At 42.6% G+C, this 24316-nt stretch overlaps 2 protein-coding genes across 8 annotated transcripts in view; one reads left to right on the top strand and one right to left on the bottom strand.

The window, feature by feature from the left end:
• The window catches only part of si:ch211-207d6.2 (sickle tail protein), a 54092-nt gene extending 50341 nt beyond the window's left edge, over window positions 1-3751 (top strand). For all 7 annotated transcript variants that reach the window (XM_048245534.1, XM_048245526.1, XM_048245520.1 and 4 more), the window contains 2 exons: window positions 268-399; window positions 927-3751. In XM_048245534.1, the coding sequence (XP_048101491.1) occupies window positions 268-399; window positions 927-1601 (807 nt within the window). In that variant the 3' untranslated portion in view covers window positions 1602-3751. The remainder of the gene's footprint in view (window positions 1-267; window positions 400-926) is intronic.
• A 1234-nt stretch (window positions 3752-4985) lies between these two features.
• Window positions 4986-22538, bottom strand: paxip1 (PAX interacting (with transcription-activation domain) protein 1). The gene is made up of 21 exons (XM_048261055.1): window positions 22351-22538; window positions 21197-21331; window positions 21046-21089; window positions 20768-20831; window positions 20502-20612; window positions 18641-19366; window positions 17093-18017; window positions 15675-15769; window positions 11225-11320; window positions 10606-10743; window positions 10286-10407; window positions 9712-9896; window positions 9393-9436; window positions 9227-9294; window positions 8957-9059; window positions 8377-8545; window positions 8012-8112; window positions 7151-7285; window positions 6767-6842; window positions 6571-6631; window positions 4986-5361 (listed from the first exon to the last, which is right to left on the bottom strand). The coding sequence occupies exons 1-21, from the start codon at window positions 22429-22431 to the stop codon at window positions 5346-5348; spliced, it is 3495 nt and encodes a 1164-aa protein (XP_048117012.1). The 5' UTR covers window positions 22432-22538; the 3' UTR covers window positions 4986-5345.
• Between the last annotated feature and the right edge of the window lie 1778 nt (window positions 22539-24316).

The raw sequence follows: 24316 nt of genomic DNA, 5'->3' as shown, positions 1-24316 counted from the left end.
CTCTCAAGCTTGAATTTGGGCATAGACCAATGAACTCTCTCTTTTTTCCCAGAAAGGAAGTCTTGATCTTGATGAACTTCATTGTGCATGACTTGACTCAAAGTCATAATGGGGTTTTCTTTTGGGTTGACTTAAGCATGCCGCCGCCAATTTTCTCCTTCCAGAATCATGTCTATAATCTGAAATCTCTCCTGCTCTACTCGCCTCTGGAGCTGTCGGCTCACACGTTGGCCGATTCGCTGACCGTCTTCCTGTTTATCATTCTAGAACAGCGGCGGTTCGTCCTCCACGTCTAGACCCACACTGCCTTCACCCAAGACCCGACAGCAGCCCGGCGCGAGCGCGGAGAAAGCCGGGAAATCGCAAAAGCTCCAAGATACCCAGAGGCAGTTCAGACAGGTAGTTCTGCTGTAAGGCAGCAGTTTTATGGAGGGACACTCATTCTTGATTAAAAATGGCAGAAAGAAACAGTTGTTTTGTTCAGCGTTGTAAAAGTGTGAACCGTGAATGTTTTCTTGTGGAGTGGACTGTGCCTATGTGAATCAGCTGTGATGTTTCCTTCTCTCCTTGTCTTGCTGGTCACAACTGTTTCCATACACTTCTACCATGCCACCTTGAGCATGTTCATTGTGTAACAACCCATAAGCACATTAACGAGAACAGTCATTTTATATTCCTTGAATCTCTTAAGCAGTATTGCTGTCAAGCCAAAAGAAAGATCATTTGAAACAAATCCAGTAATGTTTTACCACAGCTGTGTATTAGCCCCCTATGTGTTTCATTTGGATGAAAATGTATAATTGTGTTCAAGTAATGTCTTGCAGTACATACTGGTGAAATGAGAAAAAAGAAAAGCAAATAATCATCATGGAGCTGTGTAATCATCCTACTTGACATTCCATGTCTTTCGGCATCTTTGTTTGCAGGCTAACGGGAGTTCTGTGAAAACTGATGGGGATAGTAAACATGCTTTCCTTGCTTTACCTGCTTCTAAGATCCCAGCCTTTTGTCCTAGCTCTGGAAAAGGTAGCTTGTCTTCTCCTAACTCAAACATGTCTAAGCCTACTAATCCATCATCTGCCTCTTCCTCCTCCTCCTCCTCTGCCCTCTCCTCCACCCCCATTTCCCCCTCCAAGTCCTCCATTCCGTGTCTAAGTCTTGGCCGGCACATTCGCACCTCAGCCCACGCCCTCCCCCGCCCCGTCCCCTCCAACGACTCCCTCCAGCTCCACGGGGGCAAAGGCCAGACCCTTTCTCTCCTGCAGCAGCAGCAGCAGCAGCAGACTCAAAATGGCCGCCCCCACACCTCCCCATCCCATCACCCCGTCAGCATCCCCACCACCTCGTCCTCTGGCCTCAACTACTCCTCCTCTTCCTCCTCCTCTTACTCTTACTCCTCCTCTTCCTCCGTGTCCCCCACCTCCACCTCCTCCTCCTCCTCGCCCTCTTCCCCCTCCCTACTCTCCCCCACGGCCGTGGCTCAGGGCGGCAGGGGAGGCCGGGCAGCCCACCTCCACGGCATCGGCAGCGTTCGGCCACAGGGGGGCAGCAGTGCTCCGCCTGCCATCACACCAACATCATCCTCCAGGGACATGGCATGACCTCCATGTTCTGTTTTTTATGTTTTTTTGTATGTGTGTGTAGTCATATTTTAACTTCTGTTTCTTGTCCTTCTCCTTCATTGTATGTTGTTTTATAGTGTTATCTGTATGTTCATGTTCTGAACATCAGTTGAATCTGTTTATGGGTGTAAATTGCCTCGAAGGCTGCTTGATGTGTGATGAGATAAGAGTGTAACCTAGAGAAAAGCCTTTTGCCCTGTGCGTCTATACAAGTATTGATGAGTGTATTCACTGTATTCACAAGATAATTTAATTCTTGGCTTACATTACATGCAAGAGGGAGGAAAATATGTAACCCGTTAGATTTAGTGCTAGACAGTCAGTGCTTTGGAAGATGTTTATTTTTTATTTATGTAAAAGGTTAGCAGTTTTAATGGATGGTATTGAGAATATATTTTATATAAATATGTTTGGGAATGAATAGATCATGTTGAAATAGATCACTACAAAAAATGTACAAAATATTTTTGAAATTTGAAAAAAGACTTCAATACTGCAGTATATTTTCACCTACTTTGGCTTAAAAGTGGCCATAGACATACTATAGCAATGCTTTGACACTCATATAAAGTTTGAATTGATTTTGAAAGGGAGCTGAAATGGCAGCATTTACTTGTAAAAGGTATCGCACAGGTTCCTATGCACTGCCAAATGATTTCTCTGACCAGTATAGACCAATGTGGAACCTGTCCTCCTCAGTGTCTGTGCCAACATACCAAAGCACTTGGGTGTTCATTTTACACTGACAGACAGACAATGCTGTGCATCAGAGCCACTGTGTGATTAAGCCTGTGACAGGGCACTGTCACACAAAGCTGTCTCTCTCATTGTGCAGTTGTAGAGACTCACTGGTTTTGATACCACAGTATGTGATCATGAGCAAACATGCAAAATGTTTAGAAGAAAAAAAAAGAGATATTTTGGTTGATTTGGCCAAAGTTTACTTCAATGCATGCCTTTCAGATGTTTGAGATTACATTTTTGTTTGCACAAAATACTGTAAATAGTTGATTTCTTTCTCTTTTAATTTTATAAGCTTGTATAACCTGTACAAAGCTCTGTGGAAGAAAATGTGTGTGAAGGTGTCTGACCTAATAAAGGGCTGCCTGCTTGTAGTACAGATATAATCTGTTTGGACTTTGAATTCAGTGTTTTTTTTAAATATAGATCTGATTTGAGTGCTGACTTTAGTCACAGAGAAATCATTTAAAACTTGTGTTTACATATGTCTACATTTTTGTGCTTCAGGAGTAATAGTGGTATGTGTCAATATAGCATTTAGCAATAAATGAAATCTTGCCTATTTCTTGAGTATTTGTGAAACATTTTCAAAATGCCTGTTTGGCCCACATGTAATATCATATCATAATGATAATCAGGCTTGTATTGTTGCAATTCCAGCTGTGATCATATGTGTATAATGTTTAATCATATTGAATTAGAGGAACTCTTCATTTTTTTTTTTTAAACAGGTGAGGTTCTTACATATAAATATATTTTAAGACAATAGCTAGCAGTTACTTCATTGTCAGCCAATTGGCAGCCAAGTAACCTATATTCCAAATGCACTCTTTTTGTAATTTAGTGACAAAAATAAGATGTTGACAACTGGATATTCAGAGTATTTTCACTGTAATGTTGCACCCATCATATCCTGGTATCTGCTTTGTCAGTCAAGAATAGGGAACAAATTCTTGGTCAAGGAATTCTGAGATATCTTGGCAATATCAAACATGCCAGACAATTTGGTTACATTTTTATCTTGTGAGAAAAGCAATTAATATGATAAAAATAAAATTCCAACAAGTAACCATTTGTGGCTCACAAACATCCCTTGTGCAATCATGATTGGCATATTAATCTGGACCTTGTCATGGAATGATTATCTTAATTCAGAAGATATATCAATGAACTGTCAAGTGATCAGACATGGGAAGTCGTTTGTTTACTATTCATTATGATGCCACTGAGCGTGATCATAGCAGGGGTGTAATGGTTTCAACTTGTATTTATTTAGTATCTCACCAGTTCCCTATTTATTTATGTATGTATAAAAGTGCATACAATAAAATGGTTTGTCCATTGCCATTGTTTCACATCAAAATGGAGCAGTGGAAATGGCAAGACTAGTTCTGTTTTTTTTATCAAATAAATGGCACTGCCCGTTTAATTAGCTCCTTTAGAAATTCCATAGCCTACTTAATGAATCCCATGGCAGATCCACTGTAATTAGCCAGTAATTTGTGTATTAATAATGGGGGTAAAAGTTAGTCCGCTTGTTGAAATGCGTCTGAGAGGGAGGAACCTCAGTAATTAAAATGTAAGTCCTTCTAACGTTTAGGAGTAATTATTATTTTCCCTAGCCTTTTATTGCAGTGATGCATCAACAGAGTAAATCTTTAAGGACATTCACAAACCAACAAGGAACTTTGTGCAAGTTAATCAAAGATTACTCCTCATTTGCATTGTTAATTGGAATTAACAAGGGTGTTAATTAGCCTCAGTGAAGGGGGGAAGTTGCTGGCACCACTTTGTGATCCTCAATTATCTTTCAACTTATCATTATTTCACTGGCATGAGTCATTCCTGCCACTTCAATAACCATTAGAACATCATATTTAGTGCTGCAGAGTAGGCCTACTTGATATTTTCTTTTTCATTATTGAGAACTGCAGTATTAGTAGTGTAGTAAACAATCCAGAATTGAAAATGAACAAACCATGGCAGTAGGCCATTATGCAGGCACAGAGTGATGGGTTTCAATTGCCATTAAATTCCAGGTTTGCCAGTTCTGCACGTGCAGTGTTGTGATCCATATGAAGTTTCCCACACCCCATAACCAAAAGTAAAATTGCACACCCACTGATTAAGGTCAGTGGTAGATGGGGAAATAGCCTATGGTAAACAAATTGCAAACTTACATTGTCAGAATTATGTGGAGCATGACCTTGGATATGCAAGTGGTGGAGTCCAAACAGCAAACAGCACTCCTACAGCACATATAGTATCATATTTTTAAGGACATCACTTCCAGCGGTTCTCTGCAACTCAGCTTGGGATCCAGGGGATGGCTGCAGGCCAATCTGTCTGACAGCAGACAATTACTCTCCATCGGTAACTACCTCAGCTCTTCATTAACAATTCATTAACATCAGCCTTGTGGGACTGAAACACTTTAAAATCAATATTCCGATTTTGATATGGAGACAAAAATGTTGGATCTCTGCACCACAGCTCTGAATGAGCATCCACCTACAATTCAGGTCTTAGAAGACCACTTGAGTGAGTTTGAGCAATATAAACTTTTTAGTCTTTCCTTCCCACATATAAAACTAACATCAATTCAAACACAGCCTCACCGAGTGCAGCATCTTTCACAGATGTGAGTAGGGATTTATTTCCAAAAAAAAAAAAAAAAATCAACAGTAAAAAACAACACACACAATGATACACTCACCGATTTCATAATTTACACATCATAAAAATAACAAATATCTATTTATTGTTAGCTATTCTGCAGAACCTGGGAAAAAACACAGTAACAACTGGTCTGTGTACAGGATACAAAACACTGCAAAAAGGACAGTACTTTATGGTACAATAGAAGATTTCAGAGGATAGCCCATTCATCAGTGTCTTCATGTGCCCTTGCAGGGACCTCTGTTGCAGCAGGTCGATAAACCCAGAGATCAGCATCTCTCCTCCAACCTCGTTGGCCCCCTATCACGTGAATTTATATGTGAGATTGTTAAGGGCCTAGTTTGTTAATACCTAGTAGGAGATATTGTTGTACAATAAGTATTGACCCCTATTTAGTATTTTCCCAATTCTTTTGTATTACAATCTGACATTTAAATGGATAATCCAAAAACCTATGCATTTAAATTACTAATTGTTATTGATGGATTTTACATTATGAAACCCACCCAACCCAAAATTGGTAAAGTGAGAAAAAAATGGAAAAGTGGTGTGTGCATATGTATTCACCCCCTTTGCTATAACGGCCTTACAGAAGATCTGATTCTACCAATTACTTTCAGAAGTCACACAGTTCAGCTGAGTCAACCAGTTCTGAAAGAGCCCCTGAAAGAGTGCAGCACCATATAGCAAGGAGCACCACTAAACCAAACAATATGCACCATTACCACCAGGGACCCCAAACAATATGTACCATTACCACCAGGGACCCTTCAAACAGGTACATGCACAGAGCAGGGTTGGGCTATCAAAAATATACACAACTTTATCCCATGGAGCACCAGGAAATCCAGCATTATTTAAAAATGGAATAGCATTCCATGCCCTTCCGAAACTCAAGGAGGGCATTGATCAGGGGTGCCCAAAAGGCCCAGGCCAAGACCACTCTGAAAGAGCTGCTAAGCTCCACCGTAGAGACTAGTCTATCCATAGTACCACGATACGATAAGTCACACGCTCCATAGTGTTGGGCTTTCTGCAAGAGTGACCAGGAAAAAAGCTATTGCTTAAAGAAAAAAATAAGGAAGCATGTTTGGAGTTTGCCCAAAGGCATCTAGAAGACTCTCCAAACATGTGGATGAAGGTACTCTGGTCAGGTGTGAGTATAACTGAACCTTTGGCGATCAAGGCAAACCGCATGTGTGGCGAGAACCCAACACCCTTCATCTCCCTAAGAACTCAATCCCCACAGTGAAGCATGGTGGCAGCATTATGCTGCGGGAGTTGTTTTTCATCAGCAGGGACTGGGAAATTGGTCAGGACAGTAGGAATGATGGATGGCGTTACAGAGGAATGGGCAAAAGTCCCAGTGTATTCTTGTGCCAGACAAAGCCCAGATTTTGCCGCTGTAATTTATGTAAATGTGGGCTACAGGGGGTGGACACCCATGCACACAAGTTACTGTTTCACTATAAAAATGCTTTGCACTTTGAAAGAGGTAGGCATGTTCTGCTAACATGTAAAAGGATATGATTCATAGTCCAAGGCCTGTGTTAACACCCCTGTCAAGATGAATTCAGCATTGTGTACATCTAAAATGGAGAGAATGCAAGACATTAGGCTACGAAAGCAAGAAAGAACATATGGCAGTATATTGCAAAGAATGATAACTATCAATCAACTATTCTCATCTGTAACAGCTCAAACAAAGAAGAATATTCCCTTACCAATATTCTTGAGGAAGTACTCTCTGCAAAGATGCAAATCGTTCTCACAGGATATAAGAATAATTTCTGGTAGATTCTAGGGAAAAAAAAAAAAAACACAAAACACTCAAGAACCAGAAGAGACTGCTTGCAAAAAACTGAACTCAAAGACAAGCGACACACATAAAAAACACCGTTGCCCTAATCATCTGTATTCAAACATGCAGACTGGTATGATTCAGAGCACTTCATCTTTAGCGGACACTTCAGTGATATAATCATCAAACTTCATGACATGCATTACGGCCTTCTCTGGCAGTCTGCGGGTAAAATGTGGAGAGAGAGAGAGAGAGAGAGAGAGAGAGAGAGAGAGAGAGAGAGAGAGAGAGAGAGAGAGACACATACTTTGTTTTGCTTGTGCTCCATGATTTTGCGGAAGGGGGGCTGCTTTGACAGCACCTTCCCTCCAGCGCTCTCCACTATGGCTTTCATGGTGCTGAGGCTCGGACAGATCCCAGGGGTGATGTAGAAATACTTCCCCTGGAGGAACACACAGAGAGGGAAGAGAGAGGGAAGAGAGAGAGAGAGAGAGAGAGTGAAAATTGACTCCCTTTCTCTCAGTGAAGCCTGTCTGTGACATCCAATTAAGAAGCATCAAAACAGGACAAGCGCACGTCATCTCTTAGGCAGTGCGCTTACCTATCTCGTATCTAGCCACTCTTACAGCGTAATTAACTGTCGAGTGCTTTTTATCTCCGAAAACATGTGCCGTTTGGTATCAGTAGCCGCGTGACACGCCAGAGCGGCGGACAGCACAGTCGGCAGAAAGAAAGACACAAAAACCACACGCAGATTAGAATGAGGTTATGGGTGCTCAAAAACCACACGCAGATTAGAATGAGGTTATGGGTGCTCAAAAACCACACGCAGATTAGAATGAGGTTATGGGTGCTCAAAAACCACACGCAGATTAGAATGAGGTTATGGGTGCTCAAAAACCACACGCAGATTAGAATGAGGTTATGGGTGCTCAAAACCACACGCAGATTAGAATGAGGTTATGGGTGCTCAAAACCACACGCAGATTAGAATGAGGTTATGGGTGCTCAAAACCACACGCAGATTAGAATGAGGTTATGGGTGCTCAAAACCACACGCAGATTAGAATGAGGTTATGGGTGCTCAAAAACCACACGCAGATTAGAATGAGGTTATGGGTGCTCAAAAACCTCACGCAGATTAGAATGAGGTTATGGGTGCTCAAACCTTAAAGAGTGGGGCTGTGTGGGCTCTCTTCAGAGACTCCTCCAAGCTGAAGCTGAACAACACCTCCGCCTCAGCGTCCCGCAGCATGTACTTCTGCTCGTCTGTGGGCACGCACACACCAACAAATGAAACCAGTGAACAAATAACCAAAATAAATCAACATAAATAAATTAAAACAAACAAAAACAATTACAATTCAGCTCTGCATATTTCATCTTTATAGTATATTACATTAAAACCACGCCACATTCAAAGATACAAAATAATATCCTGTTTCTACACAGATCAGGTGAGGGTTGGGGTTCAACTCGTGCTTCGGTATTAGCTCTACAGCATGAGGCTGCACCAGGCAGGCCGTCACTCACCCACAAACTTCTGGCTCTTCCAGCTCTCCTCCAGCCACTCGGAGGTCACCACGTGCTTGACCACGGGGATGGCCGTGAGGAACTTCACCGTCCGCAGCACCTTGTTGGCCACCAGGTGGGTGCACTTCTGAGCACTTTCTGCCACCTCTCCTCCCAGCTCATACAGCCTCTGCAGAGTACAACAGAGCAGGTCACACAGTGTGGACAGATGGAGAGAGCCTCGTGCTTCTGACAGCAGAGATGGTCGTCCACTGGCAACGGGTTTTGTGAAACTGATTCACGTCTTTCATATCATTCCACAAATAGTTTATTACATTATCGCAATTTATTGTTTACATTCATTGAATTCAGCAGGCAAAGCAGGGGGATTACTTTTCTCATTAAAACTTCCCCCTGAAACGGCATTCAAATCATTACAAATTTATTTGGAGAAGTTTCTTTCACCGTTTTAGCAAATAACCACATAGTAAGTGGGATAGTTTCCAAGATTAAGAAGGACTGGTGGACTATACACTCTACCCTGCTTAAATCCTCCGCACAAAGCCTGTGAGCAAGCCTCTGCTTTCTTTTGTTCCCCTACCTTAATGTGCTGCTGGACTGGGAGAGGCTCAAAGCCAGTGAAGAACACACTCGGTGTGGACTCTGGCGGAAGCTTCTTAGTTGGCGTTGGGAGCTCTTCAAGCCTGCAAAATAAATTTGCAAAACAAACCTTGTCAGACTCCACTGAAATGGTCTAGAGTGGTTTTCCTGTCAATCTATTTGTCAATTTGTCTTCATCGAAATATTAGACATGGAACATTTTCCATGCTTACTACAGAGCAGGCACACACGTTCTCAAGGACACACTCACCTGGGTTTCTTAGAGGGCGGCTGAGGGCTGGCATCCACCTGTTTCTGTTTCAGCTGAATACGTAGTGTCTGGGAACAATATGACAAATGATGATTATTGCTTACAATCTCTGTTTATGTAATGATTACAGACAATGTGTACAAAACAGCAACAAGCCAGATCTTACCGCTAAAGTGTCTGGTGCCACCTTCACAGGAGTCCGCCACGCACCTGTCAATCACATACAACATCACTTTCATTTCTCTCTGATACCTCACACTGACACTTCCAAGCACACAAATAACGTCACGTCAAGTCATCTTAATCTTGAGCAGATGTGCTGAGGGAATGTGCAGCACCCCACAGCACTCAGGCAACTGATGTCTCTAAACGCATGCTGTGCCCCAACACATTTCAGGGACACAAAGCACAAGTTATTTTCCTGGGGGACAAAAAAATAAAAATGAAAACACCCCCGAGGGGACTACTGTACATGTGGCTCTTACCCAGTAGATTGTGGACCAGGTGTGGGTTGGGCGTGAGCGCCTCCTGCAGGTTGAACTGAGTATACCTGCTGTGCTGCACCTGCCTCAGAGCCTCAAAGTTCCCCATTAGGATGTCGCACAGCCACTGGGCATTCACACACGGGATCCGCCACTCCTTGGCCTTCTCGTACTTCAGCCCACCCGGCCTGGGAACAGCAGCAAGAGCGGGTGAACACGACAGACCACAACCAAGGCTCGAAGAAAACAAAGCCTCAAAGACATTAGAGTGATCATAACATACAAGGGCACAGACTTTGAGGGAATAATGTAAGAGACTTGAAACACAAGCACAGATATTATTGCAACAGGCAATCATCCTAATCATAGCTGGAGGGTGGCTCTTCAACCAGTGGAGTAACTCTGTGGGTTTATGGTGAATACTCTTTGAACAAATCAACTGAGCCATACACTTTAATGATTTTCAAGGCCTGTGTGACCAAGTCACCTGGCAAACAAGAGCATCTGAGTAGGGCAAGAAGTGCAGACATGCCCAAGTTTTACAAACGTAATTAACAAGATGATGAGAGGAGCTTACTCTTTGCAGATGAGCACAGTGTTGCTCCGGCACAGGTAGCCGGTGTAGCGGGCCCCCGCCAGGTAGGCCATGAGCTTCAGATCATCCCGATCCGTGTCCACAAACCCCGTTACGGAGATGATCTGACAACAGAAGACCAGATGATTAGTGCATGCTGCAAAAACACATCAATTAGACTGAATGAAAGATTTCCACTGTACTTCCGAACTACTCAAATCATCTTCTGACTAGAAACTGATGATGAAACAAGAGAAAAACATTCCATCACTGCATTCTTTGGCAGAGGACGGACTTGGGATGGGTAGGTGGAAGGGCCTTACGTGCGGAGAGCAGGGCTTGGCTCCAGGCGGGAAGGCAAAGGGCAGGTGGAGAGCTCTGTGTGGGGGGACCATCTTCTTCTTCTTCAGGATGGTGTTGAGCCAGTGGATGGTGACGCATCGCCTCCCCTCTCTTAAGGCCTGCGGAGAGCCATGCACACAACACACTAAACAATCAACACTCCCACAGTCATTTGCGCTGCGTCTTCACTTCAGACCATGTATCTTTCCAGAAATGACAAGCAAAGTGCAGCACTGATACAGCGATTTGTTCCCTAAGGTGTGTGTCAGGATAAAGCCAAAGACATGACAAAACAAACATAATCTAAAAGCGGTGGCACACTTTCCAGCCACATCAGGTGTATTGGCTAAAGTAAATGGGTCATGTTCACACATTCACATCAGGTGTATTGGCTAAAGTAAATGGGTCATGTTCACACATTCACACCAGGTGTATTGGCTAAAGTAAATGGATCATGTTCACACATTCACATCAGGTGTATTGGCTAAAGTAAATGGATCATGTTCACACATTCACATCAGGTGTATTGGCTAAAGTAAATGGGTCATGTTCACACATTCACAGGCATTTCTGAGGCATGACCTGTAGCGCGTCACTTACCTGAACATACATGCTGCTGACTTGGCTTTCACAAAGCAGGTGTGTGCAGCGATTGTTTAGGGACGAGTCCACAGTACCACCATAACTTTGAATAATCTGCAGGGTAAACGATCCAGTGTTAAAACAACTATATTGATTTCAATGCTGCTGCCTGCATTTGTTACATGTTAAGAGCATAAAGCAGGGGTCAGCAACGTGTTGAGCAACAAGGTGCCACCACGTATTGCCTTATGCTTATTGCCTTTACTGTTGTTTTTAATTGCCTTATGCATGAGCTGTGTATGTCTGTGATGCAGTGAGGCCATCCTTAAAAATATTTTTGTTTGCAGTAACAGCCAAAAAAAATTAAAAATGGGTCGGTAGGTAGGTCAATATTTTTTTTTTTCAAGATTCAAAGTAAAAAAAAAGTACAATTTTGGTCATGGTGATTACGTAGGAATGCATTTACACAAATGTGCATATCGTGATGTAACTGACTGGGTCTTCAACCCGTACCTTCAGGCGCACCATTGCAAACCTCATTCTGATGCAGGTTATATAGACCAGCCTTTCTCAAACTTCTTTGACCTGAGGCCCGGTCATGGCAGACTTTGGGGTCATAGGGCTCATCTACATGTACCCAGAAAGAAGGCTACAAGCTCTTGGCCACGTTATATTGAAATTTGACTATAGGCCTACAATACTCAATGCTATACAGTGTATCATACAGTCTCTGCTCTGTTTCTAAGGAAGTTCCAAAAAACAACGTCGTTCTATTAAGTTTCGTTAATTACATAAATAGCCTTCCAACAGGTTGAAGCGGAGCTTTGATACCATCGTTATCGATTAGTTTCAGTTTCTCTCACGCAGACGCGCATTGAATGAATGCTCATACCACTTAATTGTAGGGCTCCATGTTTAATGACATCGATAGCAGAAGCGTTTGTTTTATTTTTTTCGTCGATCAGCGGTTTCTTGATCAACTGGGCGCAGCAAATTATCAAATGAAGCACCGGGCCAAATTTCCTCCACGACTCCTTGGACAAGCAGTCTCCATGTTATGGACCCATATTTTGAGAAATGCTAAATAGACCACAACCAATTTCTATACTCCGACCACGGTCACCGTTAGACTAGGGGGAGAAGGGATGAAAAGATCTGGCCACAGTTCTTCCAGAACTTCATGCCAAGTAAAAGCGTCATCAGTTTGTGTGAATGAAACGGCGTAGGCCATAGTGTGACATCGTAAAACCAATGGTGTAGAGATGGCGCCACAGGGTTTTATTTAAGTGGCGGCGTTTGCATGTAGGCAATTTATATTCACAATACTTGGGCCTACTAAAATAAATATTATTTTATTGCATTTGTATTGGTTGTTTAGAGTAAAAAAAACGGTCGGTATTAACGCAAGTTTACAACCGGCAAGTCGGTCGGACTAAAAGGGGAAAAAAATAAATATTTGGGTCGGTTCTAAATTGACAGGGTCGGTCGGGTTACGGCAAACGAAAATATTTTTAAGGATGGCCTGATCGTAAAGCCCAAGACAAATGTCCTCTTGGGGACAATAAAGTATACTTTACTTACTTACACTGGCACATTGGAGACAGGCACATAAGAGTTCATTGTTTTGTTTTGCACTAAGAAACTTAGTTATTAGTAAATTAAGTACGGAACACACACACGGGCTGTGCAATTAATCGAATTTCAATTTTGCTCCAAACGATCACAAAAATCCATACAATTTCAACTCATACAGCGCACTGATTCAGGCTGCTTCTTTAAGCCACACACTCGACACGCCCCTCTCCTCTGTGCACAGGCCACTCAATCAGTTTTGGGTTGCATGTGTAGTGTGTGTGCTCTTGGAATGTGTGTGCTTGTGTAGTCGGTAGTATCATGAACCACGCCGAAATTGTAACTAGCATTCTCTGCTAAGTTTGTTATTATCACTGTCAATCGAGGCGACCAAATTACTCTGAGAACTTGGCAAGATGGCTAATTTACGTTAGAACCCGCCTGGTTTTTGAAATCAGCCCGTTACAGCTTGTCTATAGTGCACAAGGTTAACATTAGGCAAACACGAACGCTACTGTTTATTATTAGATTATTAACACTGATTGTTTGCTCCTTTAGTCCCAATGGATTATGAAACGTATTTTCAAAAACCCACAAGAGAAGCCTCTCTCTCAGTTAGCCTACATTTAAAGTTGCAAACTTAGAAAACATGTGGGAAACTAAACACTCCGACCACCGTGATTTGCTTATATATTAGCTATCCAGCTATAACCTGACTCCGCCAGATGGATTGCTTCGTATTTGCTCCGCATATCCATCTGGGAACTTTCCGTTGGAGAATGTTTGGGAAGGGGCGAAAATACTGGTTAGCTGATTGGATAAACCATCTGTCCATCACCATCTCGTCCGTGGAAGTCGCCATGTTGTTTAGATTGAACAGTAGCTTCTCGTTGAGGCACACCTAAACCCGCCTCAAAACCAACGCTGATTGGACGTTCGTTTGGCGAACTGCTCCAAATTTTCTCTATCGGAGAGATGCCAGACTGATCTGCGAGTGGAAGTCTGAAGCTTGCGAGATCAGGATGGTCTCACGAGGCTAATCTAGCTATCAACCAGTGGTTTCAATCAGCGCTGCTGTGGCAGCTGAAGCAGAGAGCCAAGAAAAGATAACTAGTGAAAACATGTAGGGAAGGAGAAAGAAAAAAGCTGCTAATATCCTGTGACAGAGAGCCAACTAGTGCAGATACAAGCAGCGATGTAGACAAGCCTACAAACATGACAAAGGGACATTTTTATCAGATAATCAGCCAACAGGTCACTGGGTTTAATCCAAAATGCCTGAACATGCCACACACACACCACAGTATGTAATTGCAATGTAATGCAGCTAAGTAGAATTTAAGACTTAGGCCTATGGGATGTGTGCATATTTTGAGTATATAATAATATTCATATTTTCCTATGAATATTATCTATTGTGTGTATTTTTGAGGTGATAATTCATTAGTACCAATTACAAATTATATTGCAGGGCTCTACAGTGCGCCCATTTCACTCGTACATGCGAGTAAAAATGATGGCGTGCGAGTGCAAAAAAATATTTAGGCGCACTGGTGCGAATGACTTCTAACCATGTCAATGTTTGTCTACAAAATACACCGCAACATCGAGAAACAGGTGGAAACCATAGAATCAAGTCGCGAATGCAGCATAAAAACTACACCTCCCATCAATGTTAGCAGTTTCGCGTTCAAATCTGTCAAATCCAAGAGCGCGCAGAAAAAGCATAAAGTTAGACTAGCCAGCCAAGATGCAAAGATTGAAGAAATTAGTTCTTCTATCCACTGAATTCATCGGATATTGGAGGAAAAGGATGAGATTCTGAGAATGCAGTGAGAGAAGGAAAGGTAACCTAACATGCCTTTTAACCCAGTTGACGTATTGGCTGCAATATGCAAAATATAGCTGTAGCGAACAGGCACAAAAGTAGCCTCCCGTAATACTCCCATTTTATTAAAAGGTAGAACGCTACTGACAACTCCAGGTTCCACGCATGCTTGTTTGTTTACACCGAATACAAGCTGAAGTGCAAAACGAAAGTAGTCCTAACGTTTGCCTACTGCCCCCATCAATGCAGATATTTAAAAAAAATAAAAGGATAAAAAATATATATATCCTTGATAGCCTATGTTGGGTTTTGTGGAAGAGAAAATGGACTGTTTTAGGTCACAATGGGCATATTTGGATTAGCTACAGATGGATTCACAAATTAATAAATTAGCCCACATTTGGCAGGATACTTGATATACAGGCTAAATGCAAATATATGGCAATGTATTATATTATTTTACATTAACAAAATGTAGGAAAATAGAACAGACTGAAAATAAAGTAGGCACTGATCTTTAAAATCCTGTTTCCTGTAGCCTAAATGTTGTCAGTCATTCTTAATATTCGCAATTGGTGCACTAGCATGTTTAACTATTAGCTGCAGTGTAATGTTAGATTATGTGTAAGTTAAGTACAGAAGTGACTGTGCGCCCAAATTTTTGTCTGTGCTCCTAAATCTTTTAACTTGGGCGCACAAGTGCTCCTGGAAGAAAATGTTAGTGTAGAGCCCTGTATTGTGTAACTGCTGTTTGTAATGACTACAATGAAATACACAGGGTTTTTGGGAGCCCTAACGAAAGGCAGTGGTGTTACATCCTGTTATTTGACTGTAGCGATCAAAAGTGGTGTAAAACAAGAAAAATGTACTTTTGTTTTGATTGTTTTGTTTTTAGGATGTTTGTCTGGCAGTGAGGGGATACAGTGGCAGAGAGTTAAGTTATACAAATTATTAAGCCTTTTTCTGGGGTTGTGGAAATAACAGATAAGGCTAATGATTTTTGCCATAATCGAGCAGCCCTAACACACACACACACACACACAATAGATTGGGAAATGAGGTTCTTACTTTTTTCCAAGTTGTCAAAAGCTGCTTGTCAGCCATTTGTTCTGGATAGTCAGCAATGGCGAAGACACATCCAACCAAGAAGCCGTCTTCAGGAACTGCAGGATTAAATTATTGATAAATCAGTAAATTAAGAGGGTGCGTATGAGGGGCCGCTTAGGAAATAATTCATACTTGGTCATACGCACACACCGTCATAATCTCACATATACATCACTATATGGTCACTCAAATACTATACTCAAAAATACATACCCAACTATATGCTCTCACACACACACTACTATACTCTCTTACATACACAACTATGTTTGGTCACACACACTACTATACTCTCATACACACATGTAAACGGAGTATAGTAGTTTTTGAGTGTAAGTATAGTGATGTATATGTGAGATTATGATAATATGTATTAGGGCTGTCACTTTACGTTCGAAAATTGATTGCACAATCGATTGGACCAAACACCACGAGTTTTGAAAACTAAGATAGGGAATCGATTTTAACCAAATATTTACACTATTAATTTTAAACGAAATAAACAAATAAAAAAGATAGATGTAACAAAATTCACAAACAAGAATATAAAAGAATTCCGAAGTGCAGTAAGCACTGCGAAAGCTAAAAAGAAAATTCCCACCAATTTTTATTAAGACGGGAACAGCTGTTTCAATCAGCTGCTGTGCTGCTCGTGTTTTGCCAAAAATGGAGGACAACGCGATCAACCCAGCGACATGTAGAGAGACAGTGATAGGCCCTAATAACTTGAGGAGTTCGATGTGGAAGTACTTCGGATTTTTGGTATATCAAACTATGGAGAAGAACAACGCGGTAGGCTACGCATAAACTGTGCAATCGAAGTTCTCACGTGAGGCTTAAATTTGTTTGACATTTCTAATCGTAAACACAGACATAGCTACGTTGAAGCCTGCAGTCATGTCACTGATGTAATGGCAGTCCACTTTCGACTTACTGGTTTTGAGAATGTTGCACTTCTGTTTGTCATTGTGCACGAAACTTCACGCCAATAAATCATCAGAAATATTGCTGGCTTGCGTCTACAAAGCCCTCTTTACGTTCGTCCTAATGCCTGTTAGTTGTTTGTGGATTGGCCTATATTTGGTATTAAAAATGGAAACGTCTTTAGACATAAAAAATCGATTTTACAATCGATTCAATGAACACTTATGTCTCAAAAATCGAACAGTATTATTTTTTACAAAAGTGACAGCCCTAATATGTATGTGATATTATGATTATGATAAGTGTGTGTGTATGACCAAGTATGAATTATATCCTAAGCGGCCCCTCATAGGTTTGTACATAGCAAGCCTTCACTTATAAACCAAACTGGCTTAGTAGCAAACGGAGATGACCAGTAGTGGTCAGTAGAGATTACCAAGGAGGTGTGCTCTTACTGTCTTGTGCATTCTCATGACCGAACAGCTGGTGAGGCTGAGGCGGATGGGGCCCAGGCTGCATGGAGGCCTGGGTCTGATGCGGCAGCCCCTGCTGCGTCTGATGCGGCATGCCCTGCTGATTCTGGACATGCTGCTGCTGCTGTTGCTGCCGCAACATGTGCTGCTGCTGCTGCTGCTGCAACTGCAAGAAATGTTGCTGCTGCTGCTGTTGTTGTTGTTGTTGTTGCAAGTGCTGCTGGTGCATTTGCTGTTGCTGATTCTGCTGTTGCTGTTGCTGCTGTTGTTGTTGTTGGTGCTGATGCTGCAGCTGCAACCTCTGCTGCTGCAACTGCTGCATCTGCAGCGCGTGCTGCTGCTGTTGTTGCAGCTGCTGCTGCAGGGATGGGCGTAGCAGTTGCTGGGGTCGCAGCTGCTGCTGAGTGAATGGATGCTGCTGCTGCTGATTGAAGAGTTGTTGCTGCTGCTGTTGCGGATGCATCTGCTGCTGCTGTGGATGAGCCTGCTGCTGCATAAAGGGATGCGTTTGCTGGGGCATCTGTGGAAAGCCTTGGGGTGGAACTGGTTGCTGCTGCTGCAATTGTTGTTGTTGTTGTTGCTGCTGCTGATGGTGTAACTGCATGACTTGAGGCTGGAGGTGCATCATTGGGTGTTGTTGGGGTGGCATCTGCTGAGGGTGATGTTGTTGCTGTGGTTGTTGCAGCTGATGGCCTTGTTGCTGCTGTTGTTGTTGTTGTTGCTGCTGCTGCTGCTGCTGCTGCTGCTGCTGCTGCTGCTGCAGGAGATGTTGCTGTGCTTCAGTAAGCTGCTGCTGTGTCGCCGGTGGCTTGGCCTGAGGAAAAATCATCTGATTGGGCACGCCAGGCTGGCCTGGATGAGCCTGCTGCTCCAGGGGCTTTGCTGGGCCGGAGAGACTCTGGAGAATCTGTGGTGACAAAAATGAGGGAATATTCACATCAGACAGGAAGACAGCATAAGGCATGATTTTGGTTATAACTTGCCATCCATGAGAGACTATAATGCAATCCAAATTGTCACCTTAAACAGAGAACTTAAATTCCAAAGTACTGAGAGCAATGGGAATATATTTCACTAATAGAACATTTATTTTAAAATGATATTGCAACGATAAACAACAACCTTCAACCCCATCAACGAGCTTAATGGAACAATATTGGAAATTTAACAGACTTGGTTTTATTAGGAAGAAATTCATTCTGGGTGGATTTGGGCATGCTTCAGACTCGAGGTGTGAGCGGTATCGGAGCAAAATTGGAGCGGAACAGAGCGGCCGTTTCGGCCTCTAAATGAAAAAGCGCTCCACGCTCCAACAAAATTCCATCCGCTCCGCTCCTCGCTCGCTCGCACTCCGCTCACTAGCTCTGGTGTGAACTGACCTACCCTTTACACATAATGATTCATTTGCTGGCACTCATTGACCTGTCCACTTTTACATGAAGTCTCTCTTTGTAAAACATGCACATTTTGACAACTAGGATTGTACTTTTTTACAAAATGAACTCGGCACTGGAATGTGTGCCTACTTACATGTGCGACATTGGAGGGTCTGTTGGGCTGCTGGACGTCGGCACTGTTGGTAATGTTCCTCAGCGTCCTGGCTGCAGGGCTCCAGCCGGGCACACCCTCCGGCCTGTCCGCCGTCCCTGCCCCTCCACCCCCAGCCACCTCCGTGGGCAGCGCCGGGCCGCCCACCCCTGTGGCTCCAGGGATCATGGGCACGCTGGCGCACAGGTTGATGAGGCCCGAGTCCTTGCCTGGCTGCAGGCGGCGCTTGGCAGTGGCCGCGGCGGGGGGCTGGGGCACCTCGGCCGGTGTCCAGCTCAGGTTGCCCTCCTTCTCCGGGGAAGAGTCATCGGAGTCGTCGAACATGAGCTCGCTGCGGCGCTCGGGCTTGTGGGTGGGGCTGGGCGAGCGGGACTGCGACGGGGAGCGCGAGCGCGAGGACGAGCGGCGGCGACAGCGGGGGCCCGGCCGGCGGCGGTGTCTGGCCACGGGGGAGGCGTCGCGGGACGTGGCGCCGCTGGAGCGCCGGCTGCGTGGGGACCGGCGCGGGCTGTAGCTGCCGTCCGAGCGTGAGCCGCGGCTGTACTCGTAGTCGCTGCCTTCCTCCTCCTCCTCGTCCTCCTCTGGGCAGACCAGGCGAGGGTGGTAAACCAGTTCATCCTTACGGGCTTTGTCCTTCACAGAGTCCACCACCCACTCTGGCGTGACTATGAGGATGCCGCTCTCCCTTAATGCACGCTCATACTTTTCCTGAGAAGAATCAAGTGAACAAATGTCAACAACAGCACAGGTTTGACTTCAACATAAGAGACATGTTACACAACTTAACAGTTAATATCTTATACGTTCCTTTAAGGACACATATTGTTTGACATTGGATTTTGTTTAACCTTCCAACTTTCTCCACTGTCTTACTTTGTGGGAAAGGCTAAAGAGTCCATTTGCCTGAAGAAGACCCAGACGAGTCGAAACGTTGGTTTTAATTTAAACATTTTGGAGCTATAGTCCGGTGTGCGGACATTCCCTCTTGTTTTACGTTCGTATACTTTGTCCTGCAACAGACCTAAAAAAAGGTGGGAAGTGCACGCAACCACTCAAACAAACTTAAAGGCTAAAGAGTGTGCATTAAACCAACAGGTGAACATGACTGAACTGAAATCAGTTATGTTTATACTAGGAGTGTGCATTACTTCCCATGTGTGAGCTACAAGCCTTCTTTAAGGATACAAGAAAAATTCTCTCATCTAACGTAAGAATATTGCACAAGCTATTTAAATAGCTAAAACACCATGGGAAAACTTTGATGCTGCCAAAAGAAACACACCTTTTAGGTAATAGTGATGAAACACTCAGAACTACGAGAAGACATCCTAGCTATTAAGTCGTATGGGGCATATAACTTATAAGAGTCTGGCCATGTGGCTGATAAATACTTTCCCTGACTGCTAACAAGGGAGTAGAAAGAACAGGCTTGTTTTATAGTCCAGCCAACAACAGTGAATGCTAGTTTAGGGCCCCGCAAACAAAGTCTTCTAAGAGCCATAGAGTTAGACCCTTGCCAATAAACTCTGAAATGCAGAGAGCCAGGCAAAAACCCTGATGTTGCCTCCAGGAAATCTTGCCATATAAAAACATCTTCCTGGCTTCAACAAAGGCCAAATCCAACATTCAGTACATTCATACACAGTGCAAGAAATCATGTCCCACATCATAAGTATAATCAGTTTCTTTCAGCGATTGATTGAAATTAATGATTGGATGGTATAAAAACAAAAGACAAATGGCAAGTAGGTTGTTTCCTTGTTGGAAAGACCACAGACAAATGGTCATAAAAGCAGTGTTGACCGATAACATTTCAATAGGACAGACAGCTAAAGATTCTTACCCCCTTGGGCTGTGGGACAATCAAGTGAGTGCACTTCTTGTTGAGTGAAAGCTGACAGTCTCCACCATGGTATGTGATCAAGGCCCAAAGAGTGTTGAGATCTTCGGGGAGCTGAAAGACAAATTTACTTTAGACTGTCAGACACACTGTCATAACCTAAAACTGCAGGGATATTAGGGAGTTCAAGTCGAGTAGCAAAACAAGAGAGTGTAGAACCATGTTGTGATTTTAAATTAGGAGTCAGAGCTATACTATTTGATACTTACCCGTGGCAGACATGCTGTAACTCCAAAGAACAGCTGGCCTGACTCTGGAGAGAAGCCTGTGACTCTATATGGTTTGTGTTAAATGAATATAACTTCATGTTTATGTTGAATGGAAACATGTCAAAATTAACATTAGAGTGGGTAAGAGAGAATAGCTGGAAGAGTAACGAGTCAAGCCTAGGACAGGGAAGCTGTCCAAGTGTCATTAAAAGCTAAACAAAAAGTAATGTATGTATACAGTTGATATCCTAAACACCAGTGTACTTTCAAAAGGATACGGTAGCAAGTCTCCACATCGCACAGAAAGAATCACCCAAGATGGCTGAGGAGGAAAGAGACACATGTTGAAAAGGCCATCTCAAAGAAAACTTTATACACTATTGACTTACTGTCAAATACTGTCAAATTTCTCCGGGTTCATTTAGTTACCTTTACAACTGGCAAATCAAAGACTTCACGTGATTCACTGACTTCAGGATTGTCACCATCTACTGCAATGATGTGAGTTGCCAAAGCATTGTAGGAAACTTCTTTTCCTTTCCCAGCTTTCAAAAGTTGAACAACCTACAAAGTAATGGTGACGGGGTCAGATAAAATGTGATGACACTACAGCCCAAAACAAATACGAGTCTATAAAAAATATAAGGTGAAAAGTACCTCTATTATCGGTCTTTGGAATTTATATTATTACATGTACACTTGAATGAATTCTTAGCTGTCTGGTCCAATTAATGATGCATCGGTCATGTTTTTCATGACAGTTGACTTAAGCAACGTCTCCGCATTTCCCATGTTTTAGCCACAACATTAAGAGAGCTTTGCCAATGTCATGGTAAACACTGATCACTAACAGGTCTGATCAAGAATGAGAGTCACTAATTGTAAATATGTAACGTAAGCCTTTTAGCGTAGCTGATCATCAACATACCGTTACCTACTAGCCTGCTAGCAAACTAGCTAAAGTTACCCTTCCTACAGCTAGCTGAGCTACAACACAATCATTCACTAGCATTATTGTCTATGTACAAATGGCGTTATGTGCAAATAAATCTAACAGTGTAAGCATGGTCAAAGGCATTCTAGCAAGGCATTAGTAGTTACTTGCGTCTGGGACACATGCCAAATATTCCTGACAGTAACTCTGAGCTAACTTGGTTATACCGGAGTATCCTTGAGGACAAGTAAACATGAACGTTTACGAACCCCGCCAAATCCGCAAGGTGGTCTTATGGTAATAACAGACACCTACTCTGAACAAAGGAATTTCTAACAAACAGTGTCAGCTTCATGAGTCAGTTTCTTCAAGATACATGGATAGCCCATGGCATCAATCAGTTAGCTATGATAGCTAACGTTAGCTCGGCATTATCTCGTTAGCAAGACAAGTGGGCAAGCTTGATTCAAAATACTTTAAAGCAATAAGGTTGTTATGTTAAAACAATAACTGCAAACGACAATACACATCACAACATGAACTTCTAGCTGTCTTAGATGTCAGTCTGTGAAATCCGAATGCAAATACGCAAATAGTAACACTGCTAGGTAGCAACAACTGGCTAGCTAGAAAACTGTATACAGTTTACCTTTTGGTCAATATCGCCAACCACGTAGAATTTAACATCTTTAAAAAGCTCTTCGGGCACCGTCAATTCCTCTTCAGACATTGTACGGTATCAAAAGAGGACGTTATTAATTAAATATATTAGGTATTGTACATATTCAATGAACTTCTATCCATTTACTGTCCTCAAAGTGCAGTCTCCAAAGCGCCAAATACTACGCGGGCTTTGGAAGCCTACATTTTGACCCAGGGTGGGGAATGAAAACAGATGTTTATTTCTATATTGCCATTTTAAATCTAAAGTTGTGTTTTATAATAACTCAGGTTTTTTATTAGCACTAAATACTATTTGATATTTTATTCACCACTTTCTAATTATCATCCATGGCAGAAAATCTAATTAAACTAGTATGACTCCCCCCTCATAACAAAAGTCCGATAGTCCGTTTACAGGACGGGAGCGCGTAAAGTTTCTTCCGGTTCAGATATAGCCTGGCGAGCTAGACCCACATTAAAATGTAGGGTCTGGGCACTCACCGTTCGCAGTGCTCAGTCCGAGGGGCGGGATAATCAGTTGTCTTTCAAATTCCCTCTGCACGCAATAGAGTGGTGAAATCCCGCCCCTTCTACTTCCGGTCCATGGGACCTATCTTTCAAAAAATTATGAACGGGAGTTAATGGAGAGATAACAACTATTTTTTTGGTCCAGTTTGAATTGTGCCACAAATTTCACATATGATGTGTGTGAATTTAAAAGATAATTTTTCACGTCAAGAAAGTACTGTTATTCGATAGACTTCAAAAGTTATGTTGGTTTTGTGCGAATCCACTCAGTGGAACGATGGACGTCACCAACGTAATGAAACGATAAGAGCTGTTATGCTAGTTAACGGTTGCATCTTGCTGCCTGCTATGTCACTTAACAGTATGTAATCTACAGTCTATGGACGAATACAACTTACCTGATGTGTTTAATCCTCTGACTCATGGTATTTTCTTCGGCAAGGAAAGCCCAATTAAGACCTGTTGCTGGTAGCCTATGCTTGTACAATCTAGTGTGGCTGTGAATGAGCTAATGTCACTAGCGCGACTGATGGGTTTGTAGTCGTTGGAATTACGATCTTTTACAAAGTTGTAATTCAATAGTTACGAAACAAACTGCAAATGTCTTTACATGAAAAATTGTCTTTAAAATTGACAAACATCATATGGGTAATTCAAGGCACAAGTCAACCGGGACCAGAAAATAATTTATTTTTCGCCATAGACTGCCGTTCAAATTTTTTTGAAAGATAGGTCCCAATGGAGGCAAACGGAAGGGGCGGGACTTCACCACTCTATAGGACAGCGGCAGCGCTATGAGTGCAGCGGAGCTAGTTTACTGGCTAGTTGGCTAGTTCAAACGTTTGCCAACATAATAAAAGCTTAACTCGTGTCACACTGTTCGCCAGCAGCAACATCCATCTTATTTGTTTTCAAGTAGATAGATAGATAGATAGATAGATAGATACTTTATTGATCCCCAGGGGAAATTCAAGGTCTCAGCAGCATACATACAACACAAACACATTCAGCAGGGAATTCAAGCCAAACCGTTGCAACTCTGCCATCAATCATTATGTTAAGCCCACCTAACGACTCTATACACGATTTCAATGGCCTGATTAAGTTTCGATTTCTGGGGCCACTTTAATGTTTTCTCCTAGGCTAGGCTAGGCTACTTTACACTGCTTTAGGCTAAGTCTTTACAAAAACTGTTGCTTGAAAGTGGCCACATTGTGTCACATTAAACCTTAAACCATGTTTTCCTTATGTCCTTTGTCCACAATAGATATAGATAGATAGATAGATAGATAGATAGATTACTTTATTCATTCCCAACGGGAAATTATGGTGTTACAGCAGCATTGATAATATAAGTTAAACAATAAATAGGCTACAATTGGATATAGTCTCTGTTAAAGAGGTTGTAAACTGCATTGACTCTC

The sequence above is a fragment of the Alosa alosa genome, chromosome 1, assembly GCF_017589495.1.
Source record: "Alosa alosa isolate M-15738 ecotype Scorff River chromosome 1, AALO_Geno_1.1, whole genome shotgun sequence".
In the NCBI taxonomy this organism is placed as follows: Eukaryota; Metazoa; Chordata; class Actinopteri; order Clupeiformes; family Clupeidae; genus Alosa; species Alosa alosa.
The sequence above is the reverse complement of the archived record's forward strand: the minus strand, read 5'-3'. Positions and strand labels throughout refer to the sequence as shown.